The sequence below is a fragment of the Vicugna pacos genome, chromosome 16 (assembly GCF_048564905.1).
Source record: "Vicugna pacos chromosome 16, VicPac4, whole genome shotgun sequence".
NCBI classification, from domain to species: Eukaryota; Metazoa; Chordata; class Mammalia; order Artiodactyla; family Camelidae; genus Vicugna; species Vicugna pacos.
Window position 1 is genome coordinate 57,863,918 of NC_133002.1, and position 24,602 is coordinate 57,888,519.

General features: G+C 42.7%; 2 protein-coding genes across 3 annotated transcripts; both read right to left on the reverse strand.

Moving 5' to 3' along the window:
* Position 1: 1 nt before the first annotated feature.
* On the reverse strand, positions 2-1,692 carry NT5C (5', 3'-nucleotidase, cytosolic). The gene is made up of 5 exons (XM_072939550.1): positions 1,414-1,692; positions 936-1,036; positions 795-855; positions 503-617; positions 2-382 (listed from the first exon to the last, which is right to left on the reverse strand). The coding sequence occupies exons 1-5, from the start codon at positions 1,609-1,611 to the stop codon at positions 228-230; spliced, it is 630 nt and encodes a 209-aa protein (XP_072795651.1). The 5' UTR covers positions 1,612-1,692; the 3' UTR covers positions 2-227.
* Positions 1,693-4,965: 3,273 nt separating this feature from the next.
* Positions 4,966-17,353, reverse strand: JPT1 (Jupiter microtubule associated homolog 1). 2 transcript variants are annotated; one of them, XM_006199374.4, is made up of 5 exons: positions 17,159-17,353; positions 10,732-10,874; positions 10,295-10,392; positions 9,359-9,377; positions 4,966-5,230 (listed from the first exon to the last, which is right to left on the reverse strand). In XM_006199374.4, exons 1-5 carry the CDS (start codon positions 17,212-17,214, stop codon positions 5,082-5,084), a joined length of 465 nt encoding a protein of 154 aa, XP_006199436.1. In that variant the 5' UTR covers positions 17,215-17,353; the 3' UTR covers positions 4,966-5,081. The 2 variants fall into 2 exon arrangements, with proteins under 2 accessions (XP_006199436.1, XP_072795654.1); XM_072939553.1 differs by lacking the exon at positions 17,159-17,353 and adding an exon at positions 16,105-17,144.
* Positions 17,354-24,602: the final 7,249 nt, after the last annotated feature.

A 24,602-nucleotide genomic window follows, 5' to 3' on the forward strand; every position in this document is an offset into this window, starting at 1 on the left:
GTGAGCCAAAGCATTTTATTAAAAAGGTTCCTAATTTCCCCACCATGCTTCCATGCCAGCTCCCTTGGGAGGTTCCAGGTGGCTGGCACGGTGCTGGCAGGGGTCACTGCCACGATGCTGCCTGTCACTCAGTTCTGCCACAGTTCCTGCTGGCCTGCCTTCCCTTCCTTAAGCTACTGTCTGCTGCCAGGGTCCTCAGCTTACTCCTGTGGCAGCCTCAGGCCGGTTCAGTCGCACTGCATGGCTCCCCTCTTGCTGTCTATAATCTCCTTCCAGTTGTCACTCCAGGAGAACAGCCGTCTCCTTGTTGGGGGCAAGACCAGGTGCTGGTTGTGGCAGCAGGTGAACAAGATGTGCTCCCAGCGTGGGGTCTCCTCTTGGCCTGGGACAGGACATGGGAGGAAGGCAGGAAACATACAGTCTGTGATCGGTTATTTGTGCTCCCTCTCCCTAATCCCAGCCAGCCAGATGCCTGGAGGTTGCTAAGGAAGATGGCTCCCACCTTGAATGGTGTCATTGTCATCAATGAGCAGGTCCCCCAAGACCACCGTCTTGTCTCTCGTCAAGATAATGCGCTCCACAAACTGGGGCCCCAGGTGCTTCTCCACCCAGCGGTACTGTGTAGTGGGCACAGGTCTGTCAGTTGGGCCTGATGGGCCCCTGAATTCAGGGCCAGTCAGCAAGTAGGTGTGAGGGAGAGTCTACAGCCCTTGAGAGATATTGCCCCCCCCACCCCGTGTTTCTGCTGGTTTATTTTACAAATCAGGCTTTAGGAAGTGCCGAGGCAACCGCACCTTCTCGCCCACACAGTGGTCATATTTCATCAGAGGACTGGTGCAGATGAAGACTTGGGTGCTGCAGGGAAGATGCAAAAGTTGGACAGGGTGGTGACAGCCCTTGCTCCCCACCACCCCTCCCTACCCACCCTTCCTCACTCCTGCATGTCATTCATCTCCCGCATGGCTTCCAAGGCTCCAGGGATGGGCTCCAAGTCTAGGAAAAAGCCTGGGGCTTCATACACACTGGCCACTTTGTCCTGAAAGATACAGTGTTCCTGTCCTGGCTCTGCTCCCGGCAGATCTCTCCAGCCCCAGCGAGGACTCTCAAAAGTAAGGTTCCTGAGGGTCTTCGGCCCCCAAATAAGAGCCTCAGGTAGAGGAGTTTGTGTAGGGGTAAGTACTCCCCCAGACTGTCTTGTCCTGAGGTGAACTGTGGATTCCGAAGTGAAAGCTTTGTTAATTTTAAACAGAGAGGTGCCTCTGGACACAGAGCAGAAACAGTCCTGATCTGACCAAAGGGAGGGCTCCCCAATCGCAGGTGCCCTATGAGGTTGGGGCTCCCCGCTCCCAGGTGTCCTGTGGGGCTGGGGCTCCCCGCTCCCAGGGTCGCTCTCCACCCCCGTCCACTCCCTACCGCCAGGTCTGGGCGCAGGGCTCGGTACTGCTCGCTGGCGAGGAAGCCGCGGCGCTCCTCCAGGGGCACGTGTGGCTCCCCGGGGAATCTTCGGCGGAAGCCCCGCAGGAGGCCGGTCTCGAAGTCGGCCAGCACGCCGTCCATATCCACCAGCACCCGCACGGGCCGCGTGTGCCGCGCCGCCATCGCCATTGCCATCGCCGCGAGGCAGGGGACCCGGCCGGAAGCGTGGAAGCGCCGGGAGCGGGAGCCGAAGCGGAGCTGATCGCGGACTGCTGCTTCCGGAGACCCCTGGGTGGGCGGGGCCGACCAGGGCTAATTTGCATGGGCCCGGGGTGCCCCGCCCTGCGGAAGCGCGAGAGCTTCCCAGGTTCCCCAGGACTCCGCGTGGTGTCGGCCTGGGTCGCTTTTCTGGTCTGAGGACGAGCCCGCGTGCACATCGGCTGCCCCCCAACTCTGTAGCAGACGTCCCCGCTCACCCCAAAGATTGCTTGGGGCTGACCTTCCAGGGGCCTGACCCGGGACTCTGCTAAATACTGAGAAGCGGCTTCTAACAAGGAGTCAAGACTTCTAAAACCGGTGGGGTTGGCTCCATCTTTCTTAGAATCCATACCTGGCCCCCATGCTTGTGGGGACCCCAGAAGCAGAGTTCCCACGGCGTCAAGGCAGCACCAACCCAAGGCTTGAGTATGGGGGCTTCCAGTAGCTGTTTGAAGTAAATGAATCTGTTGAAGACCATTGGTTCGTGTGAGCTGAGCTCCTCAGAGATGAGTTCATAAACCAGAGTCTGCTTGAAACATGGGAGCATCTAGTTTAATCATCCGATCTCACTTGGAAGAGACGATTTTCCATCAGGTAAACCGGACTGTCCTCCTTTTTATGGAACTGACACTTCTCTAGAATTGGCAGCTGTATCCTAGAAAATGCTGAACATTGCTGTTCTGTTGACTTTCGTTTTGTAGATTTAACACAATTTCCTGACAAATACAAATATATTTACCTACAAATTAGATTCAGATTTGAGTCTGTGACCCATCTGTCTATAGTTTCCCAGTTGAGCACCCTAGTACTTCCAAACCAGTGTAACAGAAACATTAGGAAGGGGAGCCTGGTGATCGAATATTAAAACGCTTAAGCAGTAGAATCAGCAGTAGCAATTAAGTACTGAGTCCTGGGCTGGTTTTTTTCTCACCTCCTTTACCAAGCCAGTGAAGTCACACAACTGTGTAAAAAGTCCAGACTGTCAACGAAATGCTAGATTCTTCTGCCGTCATTTTAAGATCATTGGACTTCACTTTCTAAACCCTAAGCTTTTTTTTGGGGGGGGTAATTAGGTTTATTTAGTACTTATTTATTCTTAGAGGAGGTACTGGGGATTGAACCCAAGACATCATGCATGCTAAGAAGTGGCTTCTAATAAGGAGTGAAGACTTCTTAAACCTGTGGGGTTGGCTCCATCTCTGCTCTACCATTTGAGCTATACCCTCCCCCTCCTAAACCCTAAGCTTTGCTTTCTAAGTGGAAATTCAACACCCTTAGCAAACATGTTTACATAGAATTCTCTAAAATCATTAATAGTACCAAAATGGCTGGCAGAACTATCCCTCAGAACACCTTCTGACTAGGCACTTACCTTCATAGAATAAGAAAACTAAAGCCAAGTTACAAGTTGTGACACAAATTAGGGACCTCTCAAAAAACAAATTAAGGACCTCTTTCCTAGGAGGAGCTCCACCATTACTGAGAGAAGGGGTGCAGGTTTCCTACCTCCAAAGAGTCATAGCAGGTCAAGCTGTTTGTAGGGCCAATCTGTTTTAGTGGAACTAGAAGGATCCTGTAAGCATAGCTGTTCATTCTCCATTTTGCAACTGCTTTATATGATTAGGAAGGAAAACTTAACACCCCGACAAACTGTAATTACTTACTCTCCCCAGAGATGCTCAATAGGTCAAATGAGCGGGTGGTTACCCACTAGGCTTGAATCATCTCAATCATGGGAGTTTTTAAAGGTGACCTCATTCAAAGGTCTTTTAAAATTTTTTTTAATTTTTTTGGGGTGGGGGAGATAATTAGGTTTATTTATTTAAAGGGGTTGAACCCAGGACCTTGCGCATGCTAAACATGCTTTCTGCCCCTGAGCTACCCCCCCCCCGCCGCCCCGCACCGAAAGATCTTTAAGTTAGGAAATTGAGCCCCTAAATGACAAGCTCAAGAACATAGCTGCTCAGTAGCACAGCTAAACCTAAAAAGCTAGGTCTCACAGTGCCCCAGTTTGGACATTTCATATAGCATGTTGATCTGGAACTTTCTGCCTAGAACCCTGTGAGCTTCCTCCCATCTTCCTGAGAGGACTTAAGACATTCCACATGGACCCTTCCTTTCTTCGGAGCCTTTCTTTGACCGCCCACCATTGAGAAGTACCTTGCAAGCATGAGGGGACTCAAAATGTTGAATGTTATCACCCAGCACAGATGGTAGGTAGTAGATGAGTCTAGTTTATTAGCTAATAATTATTTTGGATACCAGTTATACATGTTAGTCCTGTATTTTACTACCAGGTATCAGTAAATTATTTTGGCCTTTTGAACTCATGCTCTGCCTTTCAACCTGTTTTCTTTAAAGACAAGCCCACTTCCCTCTGGGCCTCTGTTAGTCTTTTAATTTTAATGGCTCATCAAATCCCTGGGCGGCAGGATTGACAGCACCAAAGGAGAAAGCAACTGAACAGGTAGAACAGTGAAACAATCTCAAAAAAAGATGACACAGGACACAGTGTTTCAAAATTTGTACATTGTTTACTTTAAGCAACAATCCAGGATTGTGAAAGTACAACACACATTTTAAGGATGAGACTTTCATTTCATGGTCTAGCACCAGCATCATGCACACAGCTTCAAGTTACCTAAGAGCACTGCCCCCGTGGGGTCCGTGCACCACGAAGACCCACTTCTGTGTGGTCCCCGCCCTTGCTTCACCACCTGGAATCCATCAATTTGTACACAGAAGCCTTCCTCTGCATGGGAGCAGCGGGCTTTGCTCAGCCAGTCAGGTTAGTATCTGGCTTAAAGATTTCTTAAGGTTCAGAAAGGTAAGGTGTTTTTGTTTTTGTTTTTGTTTTTGCTTTGCAGGCAGCAAGGCATGAGGCGCAGGCCTCTATCACTCCATATGGCACAGAAGATGCTTTTAGCAAAGGGCACTGACAAGTCAGGGCAACGCCAAGTAAGTTCGGCATGAAAACAACTTTGTTTGGGGGCCTGAAGGGACAGCGCCTGTGGACTGTCTACTGGCCTGTCCAGTGCAGGCTTGGTAAACCCAAGTAAAGCTGACAAGAAAAGGGTTTTAAAAACCTCAGTACAAAAGACCCTCTTAACACATTTAGAACCAAATGATTTGTTCTTAAAAACACGGTACTAAGTGTCACAAAGCTTTTCCCTCCAATCTACTACTAGAAAACACTCATGCCATGGCCTACAGACCCAGAGGAATCAGGACAGACTGAACCTGTTCTTCCAAAACAAAAATAAAATAAAAAAAAAAAAAGACAGCAGTACATAAAGTGCTTCTTTTTTAATGAAACAAATCCAAAAAGATGTACAGTCAGGCTCAAGTTGTGCAGTTCACAAGCATGGAGAAAACAAACAGAACGACAGAGTTCAGGGCAGGAGGAGCTAACCCAGGACGAGGCTGGACTTGCCACCAGGAGGGTTTCTCCGGGACGGCGCTGGGGCTGGCGCCACCGGGCTGGGCACAGGGGCGGCGGGCACGGGCTTCTCCTCGCTCTGCCCCAGGCTGGCCTGCAAGTCTGTGTCCACGTTTTCTAGGAAAACAGAGAATGAAATGAAGGCTATTAAGGCTAATAACTATTCCCGGAGAAGATGAAGAGTCTGTTTGAAGATGGTTCAAACCATACCTAGAGCTACAAAGAAGAAACCAACAGTCACCAACCATGTGGCCCCTATCCAGGATTAACCATTGTCACTGTTTCGCCATATTCGTCCCCAGGCCTTTGCTGTGTATGTTCTTTTCTACAGTTCATAAATACATGAAGACATATATACGAGTTGTGTGCATTCCTCTAGTCCATTTGTTTGATGTATATTTTGTATATATTTTCCAGCAAGTAACACAGAACACTGCTTTTGTATTTTACTATAAATGATACCAACTTTTAAAAACAATTACTATTTATACACATGGTCGTAATTCAGCTTGCTTAATTAACTGCTTTATAGTATATATAGAGAAGAGTATATATGATTAACCCTCTAACTGATAGCAAAAAACAGAATCAATCCAACCCTTCCCAAGCTGTAATGCGTACACTCTGGAATGTGTGCCCACAGGGACACAGGGCTGTCATCTTCAATTTGAACAGACATTACACACCACCTTCCTGGCTGGTTGTACCAAGGTCTACCCCACCACCCATGTCAGAATATGCTCCCCTTACCTCTTTCCACATCTACCACCTGGTAACCACCTACTTTGACCTCTGCCAAACTGATGCGTGAAAACTACTACTCGCTTGTTACTAAAGAATCTACTGTCCCCCTACTGAGTGGTAGTAACATCTCTGTAATCAGGTCAGTGCCATTATATTAACCTGGCACTTTCCACATTAAAGTCTTGAGAATTGGTGTATTATTATCCAAGATCCTAGCTATCGCTTGACTGATTCACTGACTTGTGAAATTCCCAGCAAGCATGTATTCTTAACTGAGTAGTTTCTACTGATTCAAAGTCAAGAGTGACTGCAAAAGAAAAGGCACTGGATTTTCTGTGAAAGGTAATTCCTACAGAGTTTGATAGTTTGAGGCATGTTAAGACTTATTTTTAATTTGTTAAAGAAACACCAAGTCTCATTTTCATGTTAAAGCATCAAAGTAACTTCAGTTGTGTAATCTAACACCTGCCTTAAAATAATCACACACACAGAGGCACTTCTAGTGTAGAAAATTAAACACTAATTTATAAGACCTGGGAGAAAAACTACTTTCAGGGTTAAAGACATTTATTCCCTCCTCTAGTTTAGAAGTTCCAAGACCGCAAGTAGTGGAGCAGAAATACCGGTTATGATATGTACTAAGACCTTCCTGTGGTCTCATACTAGACACCAATGAAAAGTACCAACTTCGAAAAAATGTACTTTAAGTTCCTCAAAGGCAAAAACATTAAAAGTACATGTTCCTAAAACCACCTGTACAAAGTTTTGATTTAGCCAACTAAAACCAAGAAGTCCAAGGGGGAAGCCTTAGATCAGAAATACGACATCTCAGACAGACTACTGCTGCTTTGAAGATTTCATTTGATGAATTTTGGGAACATTTGATAGCACTTATAAGGCATATAATGACCTATACTATCCAACATGTAAAACTCCAACATGCAGCTTTCCAAGACAGCGGCGCTCAGGGTTATGAACTAAAGCTTGGAGGGAAAGGGCCACCCGTTAGCTTAGCAACTGGGTCAAATGCGTCAACATCAAGCACCCAAGTCCTCCGACAAAGTGCCCTTAAATAACCCTAAAAACCTACATTTTAAAATAATCTAAGATGAATACAGACCATGAACTCAGCCTGAGCCAGTGTATCAGTTCAAGCTGTTTGATTTCAGCTGCGAGAACACGGCCTCCCCATTGCACAGGATCTAACTGGATTCCACACTGTCTGCACCGAGCAGCTACTGAGTACTTCTGAAGGACACAAAGTTATCTTTCAGCTCTACCATGGGAGTTTATCTCCGTAAAATGATAAATAAGCTAATTCCCACTAATCTTCTGCTTGTTCCTCATTATTAACGGAACTGTTCTGTCTTTCAAAACTAGGTAACATCCCAAAAAAGAAAAGGGGGAGGGAAAAAGGGCACATGGAGACTAAACAGCAGGCGTTGGTTTAGATGCTCATTTGTCGTCAGAAATACTCCAGCCAGAGAAAGTGGAGGTCTTGTTACTTCATCTGATTAATCTACATAATGACATAAGTAAGGGTTTAGAAACGTCTATAGGACTTGACAGAGAAGGCTTTTGTCTACTGAATCCAATAATTTTTAAATGGGATTTTAAACAAAAACACTTCCACCATAACGTACATCTTATATACTCCTGACTGTCTTTCTTCTTTGGCACATCAATAAGGTGACCGAACAGACACCAATGTCAGAAGAGAATAAATGATGCACCTTAAGGATCAGGAGACTAGAACCACTAGAAGACACAGCAGACCATCAGACTTGCCTAAAGGCAGGGAAAGACTTGGGCCTGAACTTCCTGGAACTTCTCTTCCGCTTTCTGAAAGATTTCAAAAGCCCTCCTTGTAGCCATTCCTGTGTTTAATTCCCCCAAAAGATGGAGGCAGTATATCCAGAAAAATCTGTTTTATTTAACCTGAGCAGAGTAGCTTAACTTTGCAGTGAAGTTGGCAACAGAACTGGGGCTGACCTTTACTCATCAGACATGTCCCTGAATGATGGTCCCCCTTGTCGTTTTATGACAAATGAGCTAAAAGTAGTAACAGTCAGGAACACAGAATAATCAGGTGGCAAAACTGATTGATCATTTCCAAAAAAAGACCTGTCATACTATAGAACTATGTGCTGTTTCACCTGAAGAATCTATAACACACTGAACTGGGGGTGCTATTATTAGGACAAATGACACATCTTTTCCTAAGTTCTCACACAGTTCTCTGGGTTCCCCAAATTTCTAATTATAACCATTGGCCAAAATTAGTGAATAAAGATTAGCTGATTCTTGCTAAATAAGGTCTGACAGTAGAAGTATTTCAGAATACAAAAAGCCCAGAATCAGAAAGCCTAGATTTTTCTTTTTTTTAACCTCCAGAACAGTCTATCTAAAAACTGGACAGGAGCAAGTCTAGCCCTTCAGTCCAGTGAGAAAGCAACCTGTCCACTGAGGAAGAACCCAGGTCATGGTCACAGGGGTTCATAAGATTCCCCTCCCATCATGCCCATCGAGAAACACTGAGTAGGGGGAGGGTATAGCTCAAGCAGAGGGCATGCTCAGCATGCATGAGGTCCTGGGTTCAATCCCCAGTACCTCCATGAAAAAAAAAATTAATTAAACAGACCTAATTACCCCCCCAAAATGAAACAAGAACCTAAAAATCATCAAAAAATAAAAATGTTTAAAAACTTAAAAAATAAAACAAAAAAAAACCACTGAGAGGACAGAATAGGAATGTGGTTCTTATGTATTTCTGTTTCCTTGGAAGACTGCCTCACAAAATGTAATGGGAGAAAAAGGCCACGAGGAAGCGGCTTTGTTCATCCTCCTGGACCAGAGGGCCCTGTGGCGGCTGCATGTCACCGGGTCAACTTCAACCTGATTGCTACTGCCTAGCACATGTAACCCTCTCATTACACGCACCAGTAATTCTCTGCTACTCATTAAAGACGTGCCAACAAGTACTTCAAAGACTTAAAATGATTAGCTCCTTTCCACATATAATTGATAATATGGGTGCTAACTGAAAATTTACATCTGCCCGTTAAATCATCATTTATGAGATCACAGGGTTACCAGTGTCTTGCTGGATGAGCACCTCAATATATAATCAAACACGCTTTTTAAATTAAATGCTGTGGGCTGAGCTTGAAATGCCAGAGACTTTTACTAAAAAGCTCTCATTGAGTGTAACAAATGCCAACTTGATTGATATGCATATATTCTTAAAGGATTCTCTGGGGTTTTTCCCTTTTCTAGTACATTTCTAGCATTGCTCTCACTGCCGGCCGATACCAAATGTGGACATACATGCTTGCGAACTTTCCAGCTTCATTTTTCTTTCCCCTCCACCTAGAGGAAACTGGCAAAGCCAGCTTCACTCCTCAGTCTCTTTTGCCAAGACACGATTTGAATTAAAATTTCAGTCTATCCTAAAACCATTTATAAAACCAGAAATTGTGATACTTTTCCAGAAGTACTCACCATGAACTTCACCTTCTCCCTAGAAAACAACAAAAAAAAAATTAAAAATTTACTTCAGATTTCAATTTTGCAACACATAAATAAAATAATCATAGTTTTCAAAGAGACAGTAGCTTCTCTGAACTATTTCACAACTGCGAAATTTTGTTTCCATGTGGTCAAGTTCAGGGTCAGGCTGCCATTACAATAAGCAACCTTTATTCAACCTGGGACAATGCAACACAAAAATACTGCTGGGCAAACTGCCCCAACGCCAGTAACATGCCTGAAACACCAAATAAACCTTAACATTTACGCTGATGACCTAGTATCAGTATTTCAGGGAATCTTTTATCAGAACAGGAAACCAGCAAACCCATCCTTCCATCCCCGCTTCCTTTCTCCCAGTCTAGCTGCTGAGGGGACTCTGTCAAGTCCATAGCCCTCCTACAGGTCCCCCCGCACTCAGCTGGCTGATGCCTCCAGGTTCTCTGAGGTCCCTACTCAGGAGGATTCCCACCAGGCTTTACAGACACACACCTGGGCGCTCAGGGGCTGGGCTCACCTGAAGACAACTGATGGTAACACCCATGCTGCCATCTCCCGGAGCTCAGCTTAAAATGACTGGGCAACATCTGCCCACAACTAAAACAGTCCTTGAACGCAGAAATGCTACTACGTATGAGATAGGTAGCAAATGCGTATGGTCCAGTTTCAAAAATCAATACTGAAGGATGGAGACTAAATCTAACAGTAGAAGAGACAGGTGAACAGAACACTCACCTAGAGAGGTGAGCTACTCTTTATCAATCTTCCACCACCAATATGCTCAGTCCCTCTCCTGGTGACCTCTGTGTAAAACTCCAGTGGCAGCTCTTAGTACAATAGGGTGGAACTGAATTTCTAAAACTGTATTAACCACAAAGCCTGTCTTGCCCCCGCTGTTGTCCCACTGACCTTCAGATGTAAGAAGTCTCCAGAGTTTGCTTCAGAAGAGTTCCTTCTCTGGGGTCCAGATGACTCAGAATCTTCCCTGCCACCACTGGACTTTGTACCTGAGTCAAAATGCACTTTCTTAAGGAACACAATGGAAAGAACTGAAGCAAAATACTATTGAATGTGTTAGTTTCATGTTACAAAACGAGCAGACTGTGTTAGGGAGGGAAGTTACGTAGCACATGGACGAAATAACCCAATCCGACGGCAGTCCTTAGTCTGCCATCACACAGACTCTCAGTATTTCCCACTTCTTACTCCCAGTCTCTCCGCCAGCGACAAGTTTCAGCAGTTGTTCATCTCATGATTAAGCTAGATTTTGCTCCTCTGCACAAAGCCAGCTCAGGTGGTTCTGCTGGGCCTGTCCCTTGACCAGTGACCACAGATAAAAGTGGTACCTGCCGACTTGGCCCACGACGGGGGATTGTCCTCAGGTGTCCCAAAGATGCTGGAGGCCATTTTGTTCCTCCTCATAGGTTGTTCTGTTGGCTCATCAAAACCTAACGAAAAATTGGATCCACCACCTGGAGGCCGCAAGACCCTAGGAATGATGGCAAAACATCAATTTCAGATCACACCAGAACATTCCTCAGCATAAATGTTTTCAGACACCTTTCACTTCATTTCCCTCGCCCACTCATTCTACTTTCCCCCTGACAAAACAGAGCTGCTGCTGGGGAAAAGGAATTGCCTCCATCACGGTATAAATTCAACACTGGATGTTAAGATATGAGACGCTGCTTACACCTGTAGTGAGGCTGGGCACCACACAAGGCAGCTGAAACAGCCTGGCTGGCGTCCCCTTTTAGGAAATGGCGAAAACCTAATGGAACTTGCCCACTGGGCACATTTACAAAGAAGTTTAGAAGCACATCTTATCATTTATTTAAAAAGCAGTTCTATCTTTATTTTCAACGAAATTTTTTAAAATAGAAGAATGCGGGAAGGGTATAGCTCAGTGGTAGAGCACATGCTTAGCATGCAGGAGTTCCTGGGTTCAATCCCCTGCACCTCCGTTTGAAAAAAATATAAATAAATAAACAAATAACCTAATTACTCCCCACCAAAAAAGGGAATATATCCCTGGTTGTAAAAAAAAAAAAAAAAAGTAAAAAATTTAAAAAAGGAAGACCATACATATAAAAGTTAATTTGACCAATTTAGAAGCCCAAGGAGAGGTGATGATCATCCCTCCTTGTCTCGACATTGCCAGCAAGCCCTGTATGCACACTCATACCTCACTCTTCTCACTAATCACCTGAGCGACCAGCCACAAGGAGAAAGTTAACGTGAAACTATCCAGGCCTCCAGGGCAGGCCCCATACCACCCATGATATTTACACACCATCCATAGCTTTTTTGTTTGACAGGGAAACACAGCACTCTCACATTTCCACAACTTCTTGCCACAGGCTGACCAATTTGCCCCCTCCTTGGAAAAAATTTAATTTGTCATGCCACCGCTCAAAACACAGAAAATGGAGATGGTTTCACAGAAAGATTTTCTCACTACAGATTCAGTTCCTTTACTGGTAATGGAAGCGGTCTGTTTTTCTATTTCTTAAATCATTTTGAGTAAGAAACATTTTTCTGGGAATGTGTCCATTTTTATCTAAGTTTCCAAATAAATATGGCCATCATTTGTAAACTCAGCTCCTTATATTAGAAAAGAAAGGGAAAATTAAATACTTTAGGTATAAACTTTTCTAAGTACTGCTCTAGAGGCATCCCTGATTTTTTTTTCCTTTGCTATTGTTCCATTCTAAACATTTTCTGATTTCCAATATTTTTTTGACCCATAAATTATTTAAAAGTGCATTTGTCGGGGAGGGTATAGCTCAGTGGTGGAGTGCATGCTTAGCATGCAAAGGTCAAAGGTTCAATCCCCAGCACCTCCATTAAAATAAATAATAAATAAACCTAATTACCTACCCCCCCAAATTTAAAAAAAAACCTCTAAAGTAAAATAAAAGTGCATTTGTGAGTTTCCAAACATAAGATCTTTCTAGTTCACTGATTTCCAGCTTTTAATTGTAAAGCTGACAAAGTCTGTATACTTGTTCCTTTGAAATTTGATGTTTTATGGCTTACTATGTAGTCAATTTTCTAAATCTTCTGTATGTGCTTGAAAAGAATGTATATTTGCCAGTGTCTACTAGATAAAGCCTGTTGATCGAGTTGTTCAAATCTACTCATTTTTAAATATGTTTTATCACTTACTGAGAATCTTACGAACTACTGCAATGGGGATTTTGTCATTTTCTTCTCAGAAATCTGTCAAGATAGAGTTCTCTCTCGAAAAGACAACCACTGAGTATTTTATGTAGTTCAGTAGGGAGAACTGACCTGGGGTAACTGGCTAGTCATTTTGATTAAACAAACAAAATATATATCCCTAACTCATTTCACTTACCAAAATAAATTCCAGCTAGGTCAAACATTTCAATTTAAAGACTAAAAACAGAGATACCAGAAGAAAACACGTACGAGTCTTGAAGAAATGGGCTTTCCTTCTAAGCACAAGATGAAAGCCAGAAACCATGAAAAATGGACAGATTAAACTTGGCAAAAATACACATACTTGATAAAAGATAATATAATAAAAATATGGATAGTCTCTAAAGGTTAAAAATTCAAATTCACTAGCAAATAAGTGACATTTAAAACAAAAGGATAAATTTTTTTGCTTAGTAGACCGTTAAAGATGAAAAAAGGTGGGGAGGGGAAGGGTATAGCTCAGTGGCAGAGCACATGCCTAGCATGCACAAGGTCCTGGGTTCAATTCCAAGTACCATTATTAAAAAAAAAAGAAAAGAAAAGAAAGCCCACTCCCAGCATGAATTAAAGTGTGAGAATATAAATTTGCACAAACGTTCTAAAGGACATTTTGATAAAACGTATCAAATGTTTAAGTTTGCATCTTACATGAACCAGCATTTCTACTTTCAGAAGTTATCCTAGGAAGACAATCAGACACACATACTTGCAGGCACAAGGCTTGGTTAAGCCAAGGCAGAACTGAAGGAAATCAGACAAAAGCTGCCTCTCAACCACATTTCAGTTCTAACCCATCTTAAGCAATCTCGTCAGGCCACTTTCTTCACTATTCCATGAACTGTTCTGGCTTATCTCCACCTCCCAGATTTCTTCCTGCCCAGAGCGCTCTCCACCCCTTCCTCTGACCATTTCAAATCCAGCCCATTTCTTAAGCCTCCTCCACGAAGCCAAGTGGTAGAGCGCTCCAAGATCCTGAAGAATGACAAGTAGAGGATGTTAGACATCCTTTCCTTTTAGTCACCAACTCTTTCTGTAAAGGGTCAAATAGTAAATATTTTTGGCTTGTGGGTCATTTGGTCTTTTGCAACAATTCAGCTCCATCCCATAGCACAAAGGCAGCCATGGACAACATGTAAACGATGTGTGGCTATGTTCCAATAAAACTTTATGGACACTGAAATTTGATTGTCATGTCATTTTCGAAAGTCATGAAGGATTCTTCTTGCTTTTGTTAACCATTTATAAATGTAAAAATCAGATGCCAGCTGAGCTTGACCCTCGGGGTGGTAGTACGCTGGGCTCTGCACTATCTAGTTCAACAAAACAGCCTCATTTTTAAGAGAACAAAGTCAGGCCCTGAGAAGCTCTAAATAAATTGCCCAACATTTGCTGAGTGACAGAAATGGGGCCAAAACCCTAATGCTCAGTCCCTGGCAGGCACATAAGTGCTCAAAGTGCTTCAACAGAGGAAACACTCAATCCCATTTTTCTCTTTAAACTACAAATCTATGCTATGTAGTTGGTGCTTTGATTACCTTTTTTTGTTTTCTAGTTTTTCTAGACTGAATATATTTCTTCTGTAAGTCCTCTAGTGTCCTCCCCTCTAAATCTAATATTCAAATCTGTCCATAGTAAAATTCAATACTCAATTTACACTAAATAAAAATACCACGGTGGTGTGGGGTGGGTATTATAGCGCAGTGGTAGGGCGCCTGCTTAGCATGCACGAGGTCCTGGGTTCAATTCCCAGTACCTCCATCAAAAAAAAAAACACCCTAAAAAAGTCATTATTTTCCCTATTATAGGGGGGAAGACCCATTGTGCTTTTTGTAACAAGTAAAAGATTTAAAACCCCACTTTTTTTTTTGTCAAGTCTCAGATATGAACTATCCACTTAGACTAAATTCATCATGTGAATCAAGATAAACGTGTTCAGGCATATCTTTCATAAGGATAATTTTAGGGTTTGCTAATTAAATTGTTTAAATCATAAAGCTATGTTATACATTTTTGAACAGGCTTTCTCTCATATTAAGAGTTTGAAACGAATAGGTTTTTATTGTTTGTATCTCAAATCACCTGACACTTGAAATGTTAACAATCAGCATTAACTTGCTTCCCTTCACTCCCTAAAGATTAGATCAATTTTTTTCCTTACTATCATAATTAAACTCTCATGGATTATTTTAGCCAGCTGAAAACCTTCAGAAACCTAAAGAGCCAGGAAATATTTTTTGGCCTTAAAAAAAGAAAAGACACTAGCACCCAACTGCCAGGTTAAAAAGAAAGCGAAAGCTCTGACCAGCCCAACTTTTTAAAGGTCTGTGTTCCTCTTGCCATAGCAGGTACTACCTACTCCGATGACGTCAGTGTTGTAGAGCCCATCTGTAACGGCGAGACATCCCCAAACAAAGGATCTGGCTCATAAGGCAGAAATTATTTCAATTTTATTTTTTAAGATTCTGCTATTCTTTCTGAATGATACATGAGACAACGTAATCAGGATTACGTATCTTGAGACTCAACGAAAATGCGTCCATGCACTGCAGATAGCAATTTTCAGAAAATCACTCTTTTTCTTTCTTCTCTCTTTAAATCCCAGAGTTCCCGTATAACCTCTGCAGATCATTCCCTACCACAGTAAATTTACAATGTGTTTATGGAGACAGGAAAATGTTATTGGAGAAGTTTAGGAGAATTAAGTGAGACTATACAAGAAGGAAAGGTAGGAAGTAAATAAAAAGACAATGCTACAGTCTTGAGATCACAATATTGGAAGGAAATTGATGACAAAAGGTGAATGAAAACATTTATTTTGCAGAACCAAAAACCATTCATGGCTGACATTTCAAAGATACGTATCAGAAAACCTAGTGAGGATTCATTTGACATGGTTAAATTCTTTATGAAGCACTAAACTGCACTCAACTCCAAAGGATAAAACCTCAGATTTTTTACTATAATGTGTAGAATTTCACATTTCAATCATTGCAGTCTGACCAGCATAAAGTTGACCTCATGGCACAAAATGAAAAACCAAGGTTCAATTTGTTCCAGTGTCCTCTGAAGAAAAAATGATCTCATTGCAAGGATGACAACAGAAGAGGGAGTGACCAGTATTTCTGTAGGTCTACCCTACTCAAGTTCCCCTTCCTCCCAGTAACCCACTAATTTAGTTTTTTTAATCTTTCCTATTCTTTTCTACATTGTGAAAGGGAAAGGAATGGGTTGAAAAGGAACGTCATTTCCAACACCCTCTTTTAAGACTCTGCTAAGGCCTGCTTTTTGTCCCCAAGGTCTCCAACCCCTGTGAGACACTGCTATTTCACGGCTGTCTTCCTAGCCCCACAAAATGGCTCCCTTTGTGCCACTTGCCCAAGACCTCAAGGCTGGCCACACATGACTGCTGGTCGTGATCAATTAAGAAGAGATATCCAGAAAAATCTAAGCTTCCCCCACGCCTTGAGCAGGATCCCAGAGACGCCTTATCCCACCTTAAAGAACAGCGTGCACGCTATCAGCCGAGACAATGTGGACGTCTTCCAAGGAATCCAAACCCTTCTACCAAGTTAGGCAAGTGCTTGGAAAAGGGTCCCAGTCCAAACACTGTGCCCAGTGCCCCCTTCTCCAAACGCAGTGGCATGAGTGGTCAGAAAGGCTCCGGCTACGCAGGTGGAGATAGTACGGAAGAGACAATGGATGTCTCCGGCCCCGCCCAAGAACAGAAAACCTCCTCCCGCAAGGGAACCGGGGCCAGGGCTGAACTCATTTGGCAAACGTCAAAGCCGGGAGCGAAAAAGGTGGGATGCAAAGACCGAGGTCCGAAGGTTTGAGCGCAGAAAAACCCAGTTGGACCGACTCGCTCCCCCTCCCGTCCGGAGGTGGGCGCGGGAGGGGAAGGAGCAGGGGTCTTTCCTTTGTTAGCAGAGGGGAGGCACTTCGCAGAGGGCTGACGACTGGGTCCTGAACGGGGGGTGGAGGTCGCGATGACCAGCCCCGCCCGAGCACAAACACCTGCTGGGAGGGCCCGAGCGGGTTAGAGCAGCAAGCCGGACCTGATTGCTGCGGCTGCAGGATCTGACTGCCACGCCGGGCGCGGGGCCGCCACCTGCCCCGGGCCAGAGGCTTGAGCGCGTGGCCGGGGGTGGGACAATGGGGCCTGATCGAGGAGCCCCGTGGGCTGCCCGGGCACCCGAGGCCCAAGCCCACTCCCCTGAGGCCCGGCTCGCTATGCCGCCAAGGGGAGAAAGTGAACCCTTCTCGGCACGCAACGACTAACGAAAACCCGCCGCGCTGCAACCTCTAGTGGCCCCGGCCCTCTCCTGCCCCTCGCTCAGGGGTAGGAATGAATCGGAGAGGAGCAGCAATTGGGCGGGGCCGGACCGCCAAGCTTGCCCGCGGCACAAAGGCGGTGCCGGTGGCTGAGATCCGCCGCCCAGCCGGGCGCGAGCGCAGCGCCCCGGGCACGTTACGGCCAACGACCGGCCGCCTGACCCACCCGGCCCCCTTGAGCAGCGGCCCTCTCTCCCCTGAGCCCCGCCGCCTCACCGGGAGCTATTCCTGCTGTTAGGGTCGACGCCCTTGAAGGTGGTGGTGGTGGTCATGGCGCCGAGGAGGGAGGTAGGCTGGCGCGGGAGCAGAGCGCTGAAAGGGTCTGGTCGGAGGGGTGGAGAGCAGCTTCCCACCCCAACGCCGGCCACTGCTGCAGGAGCTTCTGCTGCCTGCTACCTTCCCGGACCCCGTCTTTATAGAGTTCACAAACCCCGCCCCCGCCCCGCCAGCATTGGCTGATTCAAAGGGCTCTCTTCGCTCCAATTGGCTCCCTGGAGTGCCAAGCATCATGCAGCGTCAGGACGGGCTGAGGCGGCCCCTACTCAGCCTAAACCCGCCCCCTTCCTGGTCAGGGAAGGTCTAGGGAAGTTCCCCGTCCCCCACCCCCAAGTCTCAGAGATGATTGGACAAAGGACAAACCTGCCAGGCGCCCGATACAAGTTTTGCTCGCTGTCACTTATAAGTTACCCGATAGAGGGAAAAGCTCTGGGCGAGTTAGCCGAGGCCGGATTTATCTTTACCATTCACATACTTGCCTTACTCGTAGTGGGATAGCAAAGGCATGCTCGTTAAGGGATTACAATTACTGCTGTAAATTGACATTTACTGAATACCTACTATGTGTCCTGTTTGGAAATCTGACAATACCAAAGCAGCAGCACTATGAGTCAGCAACAGAAAGCACGCCGAGATGATCCCTTCTAAAACGACTGTAAATTCTTTACATTTTAATTGTTACTATTTAGCTGTAATGGGTGGTGCACGCACTAGACGAAAATTGCAGTCGTTCCGATTTGAGGGCCTGTTCTAAGGCTAGTTAATGCCCAGCTCGGGGGAATGGCCACATCCCTTGCTACTAAGACTATCCGGGCAGCCCAGGCCTCTGCAGCTGTTTATAACCCTTAAGTCATGACTCTTCCATCTGTCTGGGTAAATCTATCCCTGCAACAAATGCAGACACACTTGGAGGGCTCAGGAATGACTGTTTACAAGATGGCAATAGGAAAGTCTTGGGCAAACAAGAAGGGAGGCCTTCCCAAGTCATGCTGTTCTCTCAAGGCAGATCTCTCTCTCAGTATTTCCATAACAAGTGAACTACATTCCTCTTTTGTCTGGTCTCCTCCTTTCCAGCTTAAGTTTAAGTTGGTTAACCACTCTCCTGGGCTTTTACAAAAACGTCAGAGACAAGTTCATCTCTTCTGGAAGCCATGAGCCATGTCTTTATGTGCTTACCACAAAAGCATGAATCTCACCACTTATTTGGATTCAAATCTTCCCTTTCATAAAAATTGAGCCTAAATTTCCAAAAACTTAAAAAAAATTGTGCGCATGCATCCCCTCCTCAAAAATCATACAATTATTAACTAGGAAGTAGTGGAGCATGATGGTTGCCAGCTCAGGATCTCAAAGGAGAAATTCAGGGTTGACTCTTACCTTTTCTGAGCACTAGTTTCCTAATCTGTAAAATAAGGACAGACTAGTGTCTAGGCTCCATAGAGTTGTGAAGACTGAATGAGGTAATGGATGTAAAGCTCATGTCCTGACATAACAAGTCATCAAAGGAATTGCCATTTTTATTATGACTTACTTGGAAAGTAATCACAATGTTTTAACAATCTGAAATTGTTTTCTGTAAGTTAAATGAGGGGTTTGGACTTGACTTAGAGGCCATTTTGGCCTAAACTTTTGAGTTTGTACTGACTTGCCTTATTTCCTCCATTCCCTGTATTCCAGGAGTAAACAGATTTGTGTAGTAATACAGCATTGGAGTGGAAACCAAAAGAGGTCTGCCCTCTTCTGATTTAAGACACTTCTAGGTCATTTATACCCTTGAGCCCAATTTCTTCATCTGTAAAATGGGGTTAACAGCACCTATTCTGTGAGGGTTGGAACGAGATAACCGTTAAGAATACTGTATAAATGAAAGCTTTCTATTAGACGTACCTCAACCTGGCTGCACATCAGAATAACCAATAAGCTTTTAAAGAATATAAATGAATGCAAGGCCCCAGAGATCTACTGAATTGGAATTTCCAGGTGTAGGGTCCAGTCAATCATGGATATCTGTAATAAGTTAAACAGGTAATGCTCAACATAGACCTTGGGCTGAGAACCTTGGCTTCAAAGGTAAGCAATCAGGAACCCCTTTTAATCTAATCTGATTTATGAAGAGTAAATTTATATAAAACAGACACCTGATTAAGGCCATCTCAGGCAGGCCTGTTGGGAACATTCACTGTATTTTAAAGTAAAATTGCCTGAAATTTCCAGAATAACTAGTCCTCCTACCTAGTTTTGCCTATAATCACTGTACTCCACTTTCTGCTGCAAGATGGAGAGTTGGGGTAAAACAGATATATGTAGCTCTGTTACAACCTTTGCTCCATTTGACCAACTCAGTTGAAATTGGAACATTAATAAAATTACATTTTGTCCAAAAAGATCAACACAGATCAGGGTCAAAAGGTGTAAAAGGATGGGACAATGTGAACATCTGCTTATAAAATCATGAAGGCCCACCATTGTGAGTTTTAAAATAACATCTAGGGTATTAGTACAAAATTTGTTTCAGATTCTCAGGTTAACCAATAAATCTAAATAGAAGACAGATGAAATCTTATGACAAGGAATGGTCTAACAGCTATTTTATGACCTACAACAGTGTTTTTCAAACTTACATGAAGCAGAATCCAAATACATAGAATAGATTAACAACAGAGCAGCTGTGATTGAACCTGGGCAGAGTATCCCAAATCCTGGCCCTCTCTGCTTCCCCTTGTCCTTTGTCACTCTCCACTGTGTCCCCCTCTTTTTGCACAACCTCAGAGTTCCGTAAGATGCAATTTGAAAACCACTGCCCTATATATGCAGGCCCATTTTCACCTGCCTCATAAATATAGTTACAGGGAGGCGAATGAGCAGTTGCCTACATTTTGAACTCTTTAAGCAGCAAGTGCTCTTCAATTTCCCTTAGTCCCATGCTGCCACTTCCTTATCATACTCCAAGTACTATTCTCCCATTTGTTAAGTCAATACAGAAAGCCTAGTAATCAGCTTTCCCAAAAGCGGTGTAAACCCAACATTCTCATAATTTCCTCAGAACACAATATATGATTCTGCAGCAGGTGGCAAAAAATCTTAAATCTACTATATAAGAGATGTCAGAAAATGTTTAAAGCCATAATAAATTTTCCTTTAACATAGACAGGAATCCTGTTGGTTTTTACGTTTGTTGCTGGGTGTGTGGACAGTTTTATTCGAGAATGTAATGCACAAGTTACTCAAAATAGAACAATCTGCAAGTTGTTCTTCACCACTTGTGCCTAAGGTAATACCTAAATTGTTACCAAATGCACAAATATGCACTAACATAGCATCTCTTAGTTCTCAAACATGTTTTTGCCTTAAGAGTTACTAGCTTTCCCACTAATATGCAGTGTTCTGAATCCCCCATAATTTCAACTTGCCCCTACTTATTCCAAAATGCCAGAGGAAATCGGCAATCCACACGGCCTCATCACTGGGACTTACCCTACCTAGATTCTACGATCAGGTTTGAAATAATCTCTCAGAATAGTGTCTTTCACTGTGAACCAATACACACATATTAGGTTGGACCATATGAAACTGCAGATATTTGACTATTTTTGACCTACATGAATAGTTATTGCTTATGTTCAAACCATAGTTTAATATATGCTCTTAATATTTTCTATTCCTTATTATCAAAAGAAAGTACTGGGAAAAAAAAATACTGGCCATGTGCTTTTGAACTTGGTTAAGTAACAATTAACGAATGGCCCAACAATAAGTATTTCTAATAAGCCTCTCTTCTCAATCCCAGTATTGCAGGGTGCCCCTTAAGTACCTCACTCACACATACATTCTGTATCCATCACTCCTAAAGCCAAATTTAGTATGCATCTGTCCATTCTTTTCTTAGCTGTTTCCTCACCAGCGGGGGAAAAAAAGATCAATGCCACTGAGAGAGCCAGAGAAAGCCCAAGGAGTTTATTTTCTCTTAAAACTCATTTGCCATTGATCAAATGAAGCAACCCAGAGTTCTCAAATATGGCAAATGGCTTTGTCATATTCCTGCCTTCTCTTTATTCAAAGTTAAGGTAAACAAAATGGTACATACAACTCTAAGGTCTGACATGCCCTTCTCATCACTCTGAACTGGAGAGGGAAAGCATGATTCCTGTCTTCCCATGATTTCCTCCTCCTCCTCTCAGGCTTAATGCTGAGAGAGATTACGTGGTTAGTCTTCTTTCCCCAGGTTCATGATACTATTTCTCTATTGAATAAAGCAAAAAACAAAACAAAACTAAAAACACCAAAGACCAAAAAAATCTAACCCATCTATCCTGTTCTAAGATGAATTTAGCCTCTTTTGCAAAAACTGCTAAAATTATAAACATAAAATAACTTAAAAGGGTATGCCCAAAGGGTGGGAAAATTCTTAATATTCCAAAGTCTATAACCTATTGCAGTTAGTCACATGATATGCCTTAAAAATATCAACTGCAAAGAAAATATTACATGAAAATTCTTGAACTTTGAACTGTTTTACAGTGGCTCTAAGGGTATAGGAAATTGTAAAATGATCCCATACAGTCACATGTCATTGCTTACAGGGAAATAACACTCTACATTCCAAGTAATAGATTAAATTCCTAACCTGTTTATAGACTCCTTGCTAATTATGTTCCACTATGAGGAACTCTTTTCATTAGTTAACCACTACACAGACTAAAGTCTCATTATAAAACACATTTATTTCTTACATCCAAGGACTAACCCTCAAATCACCTATATAATCAAAATGCTGAAGGATCTTGTGGATGGGTCCTTTGGTTCTTCAAAGCATTAAATAATCATTAAAATGCTGAGGATTGTTTTTCCTTAAAGACTCATTAGGGCACAATTTAGTATTAAGCCTTTATTTTAAAACCTAAAGAGACAAAGACTGTATTCCATTTTTTAAATGAATAAAGTGCAGGCCAACTGGTAGAGATTACAGTATTCAGTTGAAGCCTCAGCATCCTATGGCAGAGGCCATACTTCACACTGAAAATAATTTTTATTTAAAAAGCTCAGTATGTGGGAGGCACTGTGCTAGGCAACTAAAACACCCATCATCTCATTTAATCTTCAGCATAAAGTGATTAACTCTTAAGAGTTGTGAGAATGTCTTGCAGAATTGCTTCTCAATACCATATTGCTTTGAAAATGCATTTCTGGGGGTAGGGCCCAGGCACTGGTATTTTTTAAAAGCTCGTCAGGGGATTCTAACGCAAAACCATGATCCAGAATCACTGCTAGTCATGTTTAAAAGTAGCATCATCCTAACTCAAAAATAACCCTCAGCGGCACAGCTGGCCCTCTCCAATACCCTAGAGCCCCACAAAGACCTTGGAAAAACTTTCCAACAGCCCTCCCTCAAATCCTGGGATTCCACTATCTTACTGACCTCCTGCTGTCAGTCTCCCAAATAATTAGACTTTGACTCAAGACTCCAATTTCCCCTCCAAGTATGTTTACTCCTTCCTGTTCCATTCAACTTCATCCTCTTTAGATAGAACATAATCTGATCATCCAATAAAAGTAACTTCCATGAAAATATAAACAAGAAAAATAATGAGCCAAATAACTTAACAGTCTTATTTCTAAAACATTGCTAATGTCTTCTTTTGGCCTCTAGCACCTTGTATGAACATGAGGGATGCTTGAGAATAAACATTATCTCCCTATACAGACAGTGTTTCACTTAGATACTATTTGCTACTTTTAGGATGTAAACATGTGAGGTAAGCAAGCACAGCCAGAAAGGGTTCAGCCAAACTGTTCTAACACTCAAGCAAAACAGCAGTATAACTCCCATCATTTGAACCTCCCTTCCCAAGTCAAAAAAATTAAAATGCTCAAATTACTTTCAGCATTTTCAATAATTCACTTATTTTCAAAGTTTTTTTTTTAAGTGCTCCATAAGCTTTCCCATAGAGTATGGTTTTTTTTGTTGGCAATTCGTGAAATAGGGTGAGGGCAACAATCAAGAAAAGTTCATTTAAAAAGAAAATAGGGAGCATCTTAATTAGTTACACACTGACCCAAATATCAGCAAGCTACAACATACTATATCATGAAACAGTGCCTTTTCCACACATTTCCCTATAGTTTTTAAAAATTCTACAGAAAGTTTCTCTAGTATGAAATAATTTATTTTAAAGTTTATCTTCCCCTAACATGGCAAACACTCAGACATGACATTAGTTAGTAAATTCCTCCCATTAAATAACCCAATTTAAGACTCCCTTCAATAATAAAGTTCTCTGGCTTGAATTTCAATCCTAACTTTTTAGGACAATAAAATTTCACTATTTAATAGTCATCTACAGCAACAAGAGAAGTGCACTTACCTGATCTCTTCTAAGAATTCTTGGGGACAGGCTTAGGTTGGTAGCACTATATATATATATATATATAGGAAAATAAAACTTCAGTTGATTTAAGATTAATATATATACAGCCAAAAACCTACAGAATTTCTGTCTCTGGAGACGCTCATTCACTATAGAAATGGGGAATCTAAAAAAGACCATATTGCAACAGAGGTAGAGTGAATTAAGTAAATGACAAGATATATGATAGTTCATAAGGACTGGATCCAAAAAGGCCACATTGGTAAGAATGGGAATTTAGTTTCTTGTTAACTGATAGTGGAAAATTCAATTAATAAGCATTAGAAATCCTTATTTCTAGTCCCACTTTTAGAACCATGTGTGATAAATAAACCCTCTGGACCTCAGCCTCATCTTTAAAACAAGGATTAAAATTAGATGATCTTTACATATCTTTCCAGCTTTAATATCTTGTTTATTCATTCTGTGGCTGTTATCTTTCCCCATACACTTGAATTTAAAAACAGCAGTGCCCTATATATTTAAGGCTGTAAAAATGGATATATGTAGGTAAATATTTTCTGTCCCTCAACATCCTCAAATAAGGAATAAAATCTCTATTTTTAGGTTAGGGAAGATTTACCATCAGACAAAACGTGGTTTAGAATGATGAAGTGATTTATCAGTAAAATTAGCAAAATAATTTTTTTCCTAGCTGCATTACTAACCCACTTTGCCTCAAGTAGTGGTTACAAAATACACACACACACGCACACTTGGGAGTAAATCCACAACATTATGAACCAATTTTTTTGCTAGTGAAGTTGCGTGTTTGGAACTGCCTAAACTTTTTGAACAGAGAGGAAGCTGAAACATTCGTTGCTAGTCATTTATATAACTTTGTTATTCTTTGTTTTGCATTAGTCTGTCAGAAATGCAAAATAACTTTCTTTCTTTCTTCTAGCAGGTGTCTATTCAGGTCATATTTTTTCCTAAGCTTCAACTTTCTATTTAATATTCCTCAGAATAAAGAAAACGGC